Here is a 14069-nt window from a genome sequence, read left to right as displayed (position 1 = left end):
CTACGGAGTAGCCACCACAAAGAACTTTTTCAGAGCCCTCTTGATGTCTTTGTTCCTGAGACTGTAGATAAAGGGATTCAGCATGGGCGTGACCACCGTGTACATCACCGAGGCAGTGGCACTGGGGTGTGAGTTCTGGTTACCAGATGAAGTCAGGTACACGCCAATCCCAGTAAAATAAAATAAGCAGACCACAGAAAGATGTGATGAACAGGTAGAAAACGCTTTATACTTGCCCTGAGCTGAGGAGATTCTACAGATCGAGGAAACGATCTTAGAGTAAGAGTAAAGGATCCCAGCAAAGGAACCACCACCCAACAACCCAGCTCCAAAATAGATCACAATGTCATTAAGGAAAGTGTCAGAACAGGCCAGTTGGATCAACTGGCTGAGTTCGCAGAAAAAGTGGGGGATTTCCAAATCTGGACAGAAGGAAAGTCGCCACACCATGAGGGTTTGTAATAAGGAATACAGGACACATGTGATCCAGGAGACAAGGACTGAGATCCCACAGAGTCGAGGGTTCATGATGACCGTGTAGTGCAGGGGGTGGCAGATGGCCACATAGCGGTCATAGGCCATCACGATGAGAAAACAGTTATCAAGTGCGAAAAAAAGTATGAAAAAATACATCTGGGTGATGCAGCCCGTGTAGGTGATGGCTTTGCTGTGCATCTGGATGTTCAGCAGCATCTTGGGGACGGTGGTGGAGGTGAAGCAGATGTCCACGAAGGACAGGTTGGACAGGAAGAGGTACATGGGTGTGTGGAGGTGGGGGTCAGCGCTGACGGCCAGGATGATGAGCAGGTTCCCCAGCACGGTGATCAGGTACGTGGACAGGAACACCCCAAAGATGAGGGGCTGCAGCTCCGGTTCCTCTGATAATCCCATGAGAAGAAATTCCAAAACGGTGTTATTTCCTGTTTCCATGTGATGAAGACAACTACCATGGAAAAAAAGACATAATGGAGCTAATTATACAATAGTTGCAAATGGTTTTTTAATTCTCTCTGGACCTGTCCCCTCCAGGGGTACTGCCACACCACCACTGGCCCCTCCTAAGCTTCCCTTGATTTATTTTTTAAATATTTTTAATTCATTTTTTTTTATTAATGAGTCACCGTGAGGGTACAGTTACAGAGTTTCGTGCCTGTGTTACAGTTATACAATACTCAAATACCCATCCCTTCACTGGTGCCCATTCTCCTCCACCAATGGCCCCAGGATCCCTCCCCCACCCCGCCCATGCTGTTCCCCACGCCCCGCCCCCTGTGACAGGGAATTCCTTATTGTTCTCTGTCTCCTTTGGGGTGTTATGGTTTGGGGTGTTATGAGGATACTGGGTGGCTATCGTGTTCAATCTATAGTCTGCTTTCAACCTGCCTCTCCCATCCTGAGTGCATCCTCCACTACACTTTAGTTGGTGTTCCCTTCTCTATCTGAGCTGCCCTCACATGTGAGGGCAGATTCCAAGCCGTGGAGAAGTCCTCCTGGTACTTATTGCTACTGTTCTTGGGTGTTAGTCTCCCATTCTGTTGTTTTATATACTGCAGATGAGCACGATTTTTAATAAGAAATTCTCTCACCTTCCCCAACTTCAAACTCTACTACAAAGCAGTAGTAATTAAAACAGCATGGTATTGGGCTAGAAACAGACCTGAAGACCAATGAAACAGAGTTGAATATCCTGTCACATACCCCCAAATATATGGCCACTTAATCTTTGACAAAGGAGCAAGAAATGTGAAGTGGAACAAGGAAAGCCTCTTCAACAAGTGGTGCTGGGAAAACTGGATAGCTACCTGCAAAAAAAATGAACTCTGACCTCTGTCTAATGCCAGGCACAAAAGTCAGATCAAAGTGGATTAAAGACCTCAATATCAGACATGAATCTATAAGGTACATAGAATGTAGGCAGAACTTTCCATGACAATGAAACTAAAAGCATCTTTAAGGATGAAACAGCACTGACCATGCAAGTGGAAACAAACATAGACAAATGGGACTACTTCAAACGAAGAAGCTTTTGCACTTCAAAAGAAATGGTGACCAAAATACAGAAAGAGCTCACAGAATGGAAAAGAATATTTACCCAATATCCATCTGATAAGGGATTAATATCCAGGATGTACAAGACACTAGTAGAACTGTATAAGAAAGAATCTCCAATCCCATCAAAAAATAGGGAGAAGAAATGAACAGAAGTTTCCTCAAAAAATAAATACAAATGGCCAAAGGGCACATGAAAACATGCTCCACATCGCTAGTCATCAAAGAGATTCAAATCAAAACAACAATGAGATATCATCTCACACCACTGAGACTGGCACACATCCAAAAGAACAAAAGCAAGCAGTGCTGGTGTGAATGTGGGGAAAAAGGGATACTCTTTCACTGTAGGCGGGAATGCCGACTGGTCCAGCCTTTCTTGAAAACAATATGGACAGTCCTTCAAAAACTAGAAATTGAGCTTCCATATGACCCTGCAATAGCTGCGTCTGGGAATATATCCCGAGGATGCAAAAGAGCACAGTAGAAATGACATCTGTACCTATATATTCATTGCAGCACTGTTCACAATAGCCAAAATATGGAAACAACCCAAGTGCCCTAAAACAGATGACTGGTTAAAGGAAATTTAGTACATCTACACAATGGAATATTATGCAGCTGTTAGGAGAGATGAAGTCATGAAATTTGCTTATAAATGGATAGACATGGAGAGTATCATGCTAAGTGAAATGAGTCAGAAAGAGAGGGACAGACATAGAAGGACTGCACTCATTTGTGGAGTATAGAATAACATCACATGAGGCTGCCCCATAGCTGGAAGCCTGCTTCATGAGCGGAAGGGAGAAGGCAGATGGAATAGAGAAGGGATCACTAAGAAAATGATGGCTGGAGGAATCAGTCGGGATGGGAGATGTGTGCTGAAAGTAGATAAATAGACCAAACATGATGACTTCTCAGTGTCTGTGTTGCAAGCCATAATGCCCAAAAGTAGAGCAAGATTATGGGGAATATTGTCTGCCATGGAGGCAGGGGGAGGGTGGGAAAGGACGGGGTATACCAAGGATATTGGTGGTGGGGAATGTGCACTGGTGGAGGGACGGGTGTCTGATCATTGGGTGATTGTAGCCCAAACATGAAAGCTTGTAACTCTCTCACAGTGATTCAATAAAATTTTTTTAAAAAATTGTCTCACAATCTTGGAGAATATACATTATGTGACCACCAGGGAAAATAGAGAGCGCTGAGAAAGAAAATTCACAAAGACTCACTGAGAAGGACCTAAGCAAATTTTAAAATGGTAAATGTGCATTAGAAGCCTAATTGTGCCCATTATTGAGTGTTACCTGAACTTCACCCATGGTTTAAAATATTTTTTCTTTATTAAGACACTATGATTTACAAAGTTATTCATAATAAAATTGTTTCAGGCATACAATGTTTTAACCAATCCCATAACCAATATCCCATTCTCTCCACCAATATCCCGAGACTCCTTCTCACCCCCAGTTCGCCCCCTTGGCAGACATATAACAGAAGTATTTCAGATTTCTTTTTTTTTTTGCTTTTAGGGTCACACCTGGCTATACACAGGGGTCACTCGTGGCTCTGCACTCAGGAATCACCCCTGGCAGTGCTCAGGGGACCATATGGGATACTGGGAATTGAACCTGGGTCGGCCGAGTGCAAGGCGAACACACCCTACCCGCTGTGCTATTGCTCCAGCCCCGCATTTCAGATTTCTTGTTTCAACAAAACTTAGAGGAATGGTGAATGGAATTATGAGAAAACAGAGCACTAGAAGTTAATTGTGGTGATTGATTACTACATGATTTTAGCCTATGTAAATTAAGAAATTCAAATAGTTTACTATAGTAGTAGTATATTGCCTACTCTTACTTACCTACATAAGCTTTCAACTCTGGTATCTAAAATACATTGCATTATATTTTTTTTTGAGTTGGCTTTGTTGTGGTGAATATTATGGCTTCCCTTAGTAAAGATAACTATTTTGAATTCTGCTAATGTTTTGCAGTTTACATGAAACAGGTAAAACCTCCAAATGTGAAATCTCATAACAGTGAATAAGAAATATAAATGGAAAATGTGAATAGGCCTATTAAAGTACAAAGGGTTTTATCCTAAGGGAAAATTGGCTTGATGTCAGATATTATTGCATTATGCTGCTCACAGGTTTGTTTTAACATGTAAACTATAATAACAAAAACTTCTTGGTGTAAAACAAACTGATCAGACAAAGAACCATCACTTTAAATGAGATGCTAATTCATTATTGAAAATGAGTAAACTGAGAGGAAACATACCTTTCTTAATCTAGCAGGAGACCGTCAGATGCACCACCAGTGAGTGCCATCGTCAATGCCACATGTTGGGAAGCCTGTTCTGTCCTTGAAAGAAGCAGAAATACTTTTAAGGCATCTCAATCACCAGGTATTGCCCTGTGCTGTGAACCATCAAAAAGACAGCAAGAAAGTGACGCTGAAAGCAAGGTCAGAAAAAGTCAAGTCTCGGGGCCGGAGCGATAGCACAGTGGGTAGGGCATTTGCCTTGCACTCGGCTGACCCGGGTTCAATCCCCGGCATCCCATATGGTCCCCCAAGCACCACCAGGAGTGGTTCCTGAGTGCAAAGCCAGGAGTAACCCCTGAGCATCGCTGGGTGTGACCCAAAAAAAAGAAAAAAAAAAGAAAAAGTCAAATCTCGAGGTGGAAATTGTGAATTGTGACTCACTCTCCACCCCTGGCAGCCCCATGTTTAAGATGCCAGAGATTAACAGCAAGCTCTGTGGTAGGAAAGCATACTGGTGAGGGGCTGGAGTGATAGCACAGCAGGGAGGGCACTTGCCTTACACGCAGGTGACCAGGGCTTAATCTCTGCCAAAGCAGGTTGGCCACCAGGAGTAACCCCTGAGTACCACTGAGTGTGGCCCAAAAGCTTTTTTAAAAATAACTATGCTAGGGGCTGGAGCAATAGCACAGCAGGTAGGGCGTTTGCCTTGCACGTGGCCAACCCAGGTTTGATTCCCAGCATCCCATATGGTCCCCAGAGAACTGCCAGGAGTAATTCCTGAGTGCAGAGCCAGGAGTAACCCCTGTGCATGTGCATCGCCAGGTGTGACCCAAAAATAAATAAATAAATAACTATGCTAGGGGCTGGATCTATAGCACAGTGGGTAGAGCATTTGCCTTGCATGAGGCCAACCGGGGTTCGATTCCCAGCATCCCATAGGGTCCCCCGAGCACCATCAGGAGTAATTCCTGAGTGCAGAGCCAGGAGTAACCCCTGTGCATCGCGGGATGTGACCCAAAAAGCCAAAAAAAAAAACTATGATAGGTAAAGGGATATACCTGATAACCTTTTAATATCCGTATTGCAAACTATAAGGCCTAAAAGGAGAGAGAAAAAGAAAGAGGGGAGAGAGTGAGAGAGAGAGAGAGAGAGAGAGAGAGAGAGAGGAAAAATGCCTGCCATAGAAGCAGGTGGAGGGAACCTGAAGACAAGGGATATACCTGATAACCTTTCAGTATCTGTATTGCAAACTATAAGGCCTAAAAAGAGAGAGAAAAAGAAAGAAAAAGAGAGAGAAAGAGAGGAGAGAGTAAGAGAGAGAGAGAGAGGAAAAATGCCTGCCATAGAGGCAGTGGTGGGAACCTGAAGACATTGGTGTTGGGAGATGTACACTGGTGAAGGGACGGGTGTTGAAACATTATATGACTGAAACCCAGTTATGAACAACTTTGCAATTGCGTATCTCACTCTGATTCAATTTTTTTAACTTTTTTAAATTAAAATTTAAAAATCATTTGGGTCAAAGTATCAGGAGACAGATATTCCTGCAGATGACCGGGGAGAGAGGTAGAGGCTTTGGCTAGAGAGGCCGCTGGTGCTCTCTGAAGCAAGGCCAGATGGGGGCCAGAGCAGGACACTTGGCCAAAGCAGATGCAACCTCAGACTCTTGCCTCTGTTCCGCGGAAACTCTGTGTTGGCCACCCAGAAGGAAGAAAGCTCTGCTTTTAACATCTACACAGAATCTCCGTAGGCGCCGGGTGCAACTGCAAAGGCCCCCAGCATCACTGCCCTTTCCTCACCCATCTGGACGCACCAGCAGTGAACAATCCAGTCCAGCATCACCTGCTGTAGGGCCTTGCCCCGCCCACTCCCCTCTTCCCTCAGGCTCCGTCCCTAGTTGGCTCAGAATAACTTGTTTTCTGTGCATCCTCAAAGCTATGACACTTCTGGGGCTGGAGGCATAGTCCAGTGGGTAGAGAGCTTGCCTTGCACATGGCCAAACCAGCTTCGTTCCCTGGAACCCCAAGATCCATCAGGAGTGATCCCTAAGCACAGAGCTAAGAATAAGCATTGCCAGGTGTGGCCATGAAAATAAACACAGATAGAGCTCCAGAACCTCCTTTCAATTGTTCTCATCACTAGGTTTTCCCCGTTGGAATGAAAAACACACATGAGCTGTCACCTCGATTCCTTTCTTCAGTTTTATTTCATTCATGTGCAGAGTAGCACAGAAAAGGAATTGAAGAAAATCAAATTCCGTCAAGTAAAAATGAAAGACAAAAAATAAAGAAATAAAGAAATAATAAATAAAACCAAGCTAATTGGATAGAATTGGATAAATTAAATAAAATTTAAAATTTAAGACCAGATTCTTTTTTAAAATAAAGTGCTGTATGGGGCTGGAGCAATAGCACAGCGGGTAGGGAGTTTGTCTTGCATGCAGCCAACCCAGGTTCGATTCGCAGCATCCCATATGGTCCCCTGAGCACCGCCAGGGGTGATACCTGAATGTAGAACCAGGAGTAACCCCTGTGCATTGCTGGGTGTGACCCAAAAAGCAAAAATAAATAATTAAATAATTAAAAATAAAGCACTGTATAGCAGTCATCCTCGAGAGGGCACCAGTAATGTCTCCATTGTGAGACTTGTCGTTACTGATTTTGGCATATTGAATACGCCATGGGTAGCTTGCCAGGCTCTGCCTGTGTGTAGGCGAGATACTCTCGGTAGCTTGCCCGGCTCTCCGAGAGGGGCGAAGGAATCGAACCCGAGTGCAAGCAAACATCCTACCCACTGTTGGAAAAATTAATCATTTACCCAGACCAATAGGAGTCTGTCATCCCTTATTAGGTGAGCAAAATGCTGAACATGAAAATTACGAAAATATCCGTTTAACAAGAGGAATATGCAGTGTGAAAAATAAGTTTTCTACCTATTTAAAGTGCAAATAATTATAAATATTTTTGCGAATCTGAGAGCTAGCAGAGCAGCTATGGCACATGCCTAGTGGAATGCAGCCCCAAGTTTGATGCCCAGCATCACCTGCTTCCTCGAGTAAGATGCAGCAAAAGGGCCTGAGCATCACTGGATGAAGCCCTGGACCAGTCTCTGGTGGGCAAGGGCCAGCATCACAGAGCCTGCACGGTGCCTCAGTCTTGGTTCCCAGCATCGAACTTCCATTGGGAGAGGCCCCTAGACCTCTGAGCAAGACTTGGAGGCTCAAAAAAAATGAGAAAAAAAAATGTCAGAAGTCATTATTAGTGAAATGCAAAATGTCAGCTTCCAGGACCTGAGATCAATGAGTGCACAGGCAGCAGGAAGTAATTACAGATACAAATGATGCCTGCAGGTCAAAAGAATCAATGGCTGATAAATATTCAGAATAATTTTCTATTTACAAGTCAATGGGTAACTGAGACTGGAGAGTGTGTGCCTTGCTCAAGGCTAACCTGGGTTCCATCCCCCAGCTCCCCACAAAGCCCCCCCAGCACCACCAGAAGTAATTCCTGAATGCAGAGCCAGGAGTAACCCCTGACATCAATGCATGTGGACACTCCCAGGAGAGTGGTAAATAATATAAATAAGCAGACCGAATAATTATTTCAATTTATATATCAAAAAGTAAATGGCAGATTCAAAAAAAAAAAAAGGGTTCCAAAAAACTTTTTGTTCCAAAGCATGTAGACAAGAATCAGTAACAATGGCCAGAGGGATAGTACAGCAGGGAGAGCACTTGCCTTGCACATGGCCGACATAGGTTCAATCCCCAACACCCCATATGGTTCCCTGCCCACCCCAGGAGTCATTCCTGAGAGCAGAGGCAGCAGCAACTCAAGAGCATCACCAGGTTTGACCCCAAAAGCAAAACATAAAAAAAATTAATTAAACCAATAATAAAATAACAGACTCCAGTATACAAATTGAGTCATGAATTCGCATCAACCATTTGAAACAAAATTCAACATTCTATTCAGTCCTCCTCAAAATAAAACAATTGAAAAGAAAAACACTTCAGCATTCTTCATTGACCTGTTAAATAAAAATTGCTTTTCCAGGGGCTGTACCGATAGCACAGCAGCTAGGGCATTTGCCTTGCACGCAGTTGACCCGGGTTCGATTTCCAGCATCCCATATGGTCCTCTGAGCACCGCCAGGAGTGATTCCTGAGTGCATGAGCCAGGAGTAACTCTTGTGCATTGCCAGGTGTGACCCAAAAAGCAAAAAAAAAAAAAAAAATTACTTTTTCAACGTCCATAGTGAAGTGAGTGACTCATAAATAATACTACAAAAATCTCACCTCTGCCTAATTTATTTTTATCTTTTATCACCCTGTCCTTAACAACAGGGTGTTGTAAATATTCAAGTACATCTCATCTTCATATCCTAGAAAAATCTCACTGTGCTCTACATTAGCCATCCCATAATGATCTAATTTCCTATTCCCCACAAAAATGCAATATTCCTCCCCATGGTTCTAATTTTCCCAGAACCTCTTTATTTCCTCGTGTGCCCTCAGCCTTATCCAGCCAACTTACTACTTCAATGTCAACAGGACCCTTAGCCCAACAGAGTCTACTCACGTGCACTTAATAAACACACCTGTGATAAACAATTTTAATAGTGACACAGACACAGAAATCTTGAGCATTGGGGTCAAGCTTGTTTGGCTCCCAGGCAGGCAAAATTAAGTCACAGTGTCCCCCCATCTCTGAACCTACTGGTTCTCAACTCACTTGAATGGGAATTCTCCCGGTGGAAACCTCAGTCCTTCCCACTATGGTTGATGAAGGAAATAAACTTCCTTCCTGACAAGTCAAAAGGAAGGAGGAGTTCCTGAGTCAGATCATCAGATTCTGAGTCAAGGCTAGAGAGCAAAAACGGTTACCCCACACACACACACACACACACCTCAATGTTGGTTAAGCCAAGGGACCTCCAGTTGCAATGTTTATAGCTCAAGTGTGTAACGAGGCACATTTCCCTGGCATTACACCAATCTCCAAGCACGTGCATCTCCTAAGGGACATGGGTCTGGACGGAAATGGAACTTTTCTTAATGATTCTCACATCCCAAAAGATTCCATTAGAAGTCAGCTGAACCCAGTGTTGATACTGCCTTCTCCATGAATTTTCTGATGCATAAGCTGCTGAATGCATGTGCGCACACACACACACACACACGCAACACACACACATACACACACAGAGTGAAAGTCTCAGAAACCCACTTAGATCCTGTGGATTTTCAAATGTAGGCTTATGCTGGAAATACACAAGCTAATTCCTCTCCTCTTCAAGGGAAATATCATCCCATCATTAACATTAATCTCACTCACAGCATTCTCTGGCACCTAAATATGTTTGCTAAATAATAAGGAATTTTTTATCTAATCAGGCAAGAAAGGTGACATCTGCCACCTCCTGAAAAATATTTGCTAATTATAAAAGGAACGTTTGGGCCAGAGAGATGGTACGGTGGGGAGGGCATTTGCCTTGCACACATCCAGTTCAGGTTTGATTCCTGGCATCCCATATAATCCCCTGATCCCACCAGGGATAATCCCTGAGCACAGAGTCAGGAGTAAGCCTTGAGCACCAGGTGTGGCCCAAAAACAAAACCCCAAAACAAGTATATACACTTAAGTCTCTCATGCTCTGTCACTTGATATCAGCCCCTTATATGGATTACATTTTCCTATATGTCATTCAATGGTATCATAATGATATAACCTTTCTTTTTTTAATTGAGTCACTCACCATGAGATACACAGTTATGAGGCTGTTTGTGATTGGGTTTCAGTCATACAATGATCCAACACCCTTTCCTTCACCAGTGTACATTTATAATCACCAATGACCAGTGTCCCAGTGTCCCTCCCACCATTACAAGCACCCCCAAACATACAGACTTCCTCTGTGGTACTCGCTTCTCTTCTCTCTCTCTCTCTCTCTCTCTCTCTCTCTCTCTCTCTCTCTCTCTCTCTCTCTCTCTCTCTCTCTCTCTCTCTTTCTGGTGTCTCTCTGTGTCTCTCTGTGTCTCTTTCTGTTTGTCTCTCTGTCTCTGTCTCTGCCTCTCTTTCTCTCTGTCTCTCTCTCTGTCTCTCTCTCTCCCCTTTTGGGCATTGTGGTTTTTCATTACAGGTACTTGAATTTGATTATATTTATTCCTTTGCCTACTTTCAGCACCCAGTTCTTAACCAGAGTGATCATTTTCTTCTATCACTGTCATATTAGTATTTTTCTATCCTAGCTTCCCTCTCCTGCCACTACTTGAGGCAAGCTTCCAACTGTAGACCAGTCCTTTTGTAAGCTCTGTCATCTGTCACAGAAGCTAGTCATGAAGGACAGTAGAAATCTTCCCAATATTAACTTAGACTAGAATGCTCCCATGATGCTTCCAGTTTTTCAACAGGGGTAAAGACTCCTAAACAGAGATGATTTAAACCCAAAGAGAATTGGCAGATTTTTCAGGGATACCGAACAATGCCAGAAATGGGCAGCAAAATGGTATGTGTCTAATTAATATGAAATATGTCACACTATGATAAGTGAATCCAATTTGCATCATTTATAAGTTGAAGGTTTGCATGATATATGCCATGCTCAAATAACAACATGATATATGCCACGTGAGGGAGAAAAACATCGTTCTGGCAAATCCAGGCTGCTCCCAAAAAATGAATAACACCATCGAAACACTCAGAAGCTAAGTTTGGACAAAGCATGGGAGCTGTAGAAAAGTTGACAAAGAAGAAAAAAAACTATCAATAAAGCAGTGAAAACAGAAGCTTAATAAAGCGGGTTTATTCAGTTTACAGAGTAGTGGAATTTTGATGAATTTCAATTTTAGAAAAATAGTCGAGGATGAAATTTGACCTGCAAATTTTGATGATAGATGAGCAAATGAGGAAGGGAGGGAGGCAATTGTATGGCCCCAAAATGTTGGTCTCTATGGAGTAGCCACCACAAAGAACTTTCTCAGAGCCCTCTTGATGTCTTTGTTCCTGAGGCTGTAGATAAAGGGGTTCAGCATGGGGGCGGCCACCATATACATCACAGAGGCAGTGGCACTGGAGTGTGAGTTCTGGTTACCAGATAAGCTCAGGTACATGCCCATCCCAGTACAATAAAATAAGCAGACCACAGAGAGGTGAGACGCACAGGTAGAAAACGCTTTATACTTGCCCTGAGCTGAGGAGATTTTGCGGATCGAGGAAACGATCTTAGAGTAAGAGTAAAGGATCCCAGCAAAGGAACCACCGCCCAACAACCCAGCTCCAAAATAGATCACAATGTCATTAAGGAAAGTGTCAGAATAGGCCAGTTGGATCAACTGGCTGAGTTCGCAGAAAAAGTGGGGGATTTCCAAATCCGGACAGAAGGAAAGTCGCCACACCATGAGGGTTTGTAATAAGGAATACAGGAAACTCATGATCCAGGAGACAAGGACCGAGATCCTACAGAGTCGAGGGTTCATGATGACCGTGTAGTGCAGGGGGTGGCAGATGGCCACATAGCGGTCATAGCCCATTAAAATGAGAAAACAGTTATCCAGTGTTAAAAGGGAAATGAAAAAATACATCTGGGCAAGGCAGCCTGCATAGGTGATGGCCTTGCTGTGTGTTTGGATGTTGTACAGCATCTTGGGGACAGTGATGGAGGTGAAGCAGATGTCCACAAAGGACAGGTTGGACAGGAAGAAGTACATGGGTGTGTGGAGGTGGGGGTCTGAGCCGACGGCCAGGATGTTGAGCAGGTTCCCCAGCACGGTGATCAGGTACATGGACAGGAAGAGCCCAAAGATGAGGGGCTGCAGCTCCGGTTCCTCCGATAATCCCATGAGAAGAAATTCCAAAATGGTGTTATTCCCTGATTCCATGTGATGGAAACAACTACCATGAAAGAAAGAAATAGCAGAGCTCATTTTACAATAGTTGCAAATGTTTTTTTTATTATTATTCTTTCTAGACCTGTCCCCTCCTGGGGAACCCTCATGCTACCACTGGCCCTTCCCAAATGTTTAACTTGGATATTTTTTAATAAGAAACTCTCTCACAAACTTGTAAAATATAGATGCTAAGTGATCACTAGGGAAAGTAGAGGGAGCTGAGAAAGACAATTCACCAGATGATTCTCTGAGAAGGAACTGAGCAAATTTTAAAATGGTGATTATGCATCAAAAGCATAAGTGTGTTCATTATTGTGAATATGTTACCTGAACCCACAATTAATTTTTTTCTTTATTAATACACTATGATTCACTAATTTATTCATAATAGAATTGTTTCAGGCATACAATGTTCCAACCCAATCCCATCACCAATGTCCCCTTCCCTCCACAATGTCCCCAGGTTCTTTCCCATACCCTCGCCTACCCACTTGGCAGGAATCTAACAGCTGTATTTCAGATTTCTTGTTCCACAAAATTTAAGGGAATGGCAAATGGAATTATCAGAAAATAGATCAATAGAAGTCAATATGTGGGAATTGATGACTATGATTTCAGTCTATGTAAATGAAATTCAAATCATCTTATGCAATAGAGTAGATTGCCTGTTCTCCCTCATTAACAAAAGTTTTTAATTCTGGCATCTAAAATATATTCCATAAAATTTGATTTTGAGCTGGGATCTTATTGTGATGAATATTATGTCTATCTTGTACTAAAGAAAAGTCTTTTGAATTCTGTGCTAACGAGTTTACAGTTTATATGAAATAGATAAAACCAACAAATGTAGAATTTCATGAGAGTGAAGAGAATAAGAAAATGCAAATGGGAAATTGTGAATAGGCCTATAAAAGTACAAATGTTTTTTTCCTGAGAGAGGAAAAATCATTTTCGTGTCAGAAAATATTACCTTATACTCCTTATATATCTGTATTAATAAGAAAACCATTGCGATTTAAAAAAAAAAAAAAGAAAAACCGGCGGCCGCCGGGACTTCGGACCCTTGCCATCGTCACTTTCCGCGTCCCACCGCCCCAGCTTTCCCGTCCGTCCGGCTCCCTCCAACCCGGCCGTTTCCCAGGTAATCAGGAGACTCCCAGCCACGCCTCCCGGGTGCGCCCCCGGTTCCCACGCGGCCGCTGTGACCCACGTCCCAGGAGCCCCTGCTAGGAAGAAACGGGGGCATGGCCTGAAAGGGGCGTGGCCTAAAAGGGGCGTGGCCTCCTGCCAGAGCGGCCGCAGTTATTATTTCCTACCTTAGCACATTAGGTATAGTCTTCTTGCTTTGAAAATCGCTTTAACACATCTCATTCACTTATGCGAACTAGCCTATCAGCTCTAAGTTTAGAAAAATTATCAGTGAATAAGAGAAGCTTAGCAAAGCTTTTGTAAAGACAACTTAGCCTTAAGTCTTCATTAAAACCCCAACATCAATCAGAAAGAAAAGGCTGAGTGTAAGGAAGACTTCTAGAATAGGAATAAAGCTGCCATCAGCAATAGCACAAACAGAGCCCCTCCTTCTCTCAGCAAGAGGTAGTAGGAATAAACACCTACAAAGTTCCAATCCTATACTTCCATAACAATATGAAGAAGCAGCGAAAATCCCCTCCAGGAAGAGAGGGAGAAGAAAAGATACTAGAAACCTCAAAAGAAGCTCCCAACATCTACGACCTCTCAGATAAACAATTCAGAGAGGAAATCTGGAGGAGAGGCGACCTACTCCAAGCAACCATGGAACAGACGTCCAATAAATTAAGGGAGGATGGAAAACAATCCTGCAAGCAAACAACTCCCTTAAAAAA

The 14069-nt window shown here is 43.2% G+C and overlaps 2 protein-coding genes across 2 annotated transcripts; both read right to left on the bottom strand.

Annotated features, from left to right (window-relative positions):
* Positions 1-930, bottom strand: LOC101547253 (olfactory receptor 7A17-like). Its single transcript, XM_004614964.2, has one exon. It carries the CDS (start codon positions 928-930, stop codon positions 1-3), a length of 930 nt encoding a protein of 309 aa, XP_004615021.2.
* A 10338-nt stretch (positions 931-11268) lies between these two features.
* LOC101546991 (olfactory receptor 7A17-like) lies at positions 11269-12198 on the bottom strand. The gene has a single exon (XM_004614963.2). The coding sequence runs from the start codon at positions 12196-12198 to the stop codon at positions 11269-11271; it is 930 nt and encodes a 309-aa protein (XP_004615020.2).
* Positions 12199-14069: the final 1871 nt, after the last annotated feature.

This window comes from Sorex araneus, chromosome 2 (assembly GCF_027595985.1).
Source record: "Sorex araneus isolate mSorAra2 chromosome 2, mSorAra2.pri, whole genome shotgun sequence".
Classification (NCBI taxonomy): domain Eukaryota; kingdom Metazoa; phylum Chordata; class Mammalia; order Eulipotyphla; family Soricidae; genus Sorex; species Sorex araneus.
Note: the sequence above shows the minus strand (reverse complement) of the source record. Positions and strands in the feature narration are given on the sequence as shown.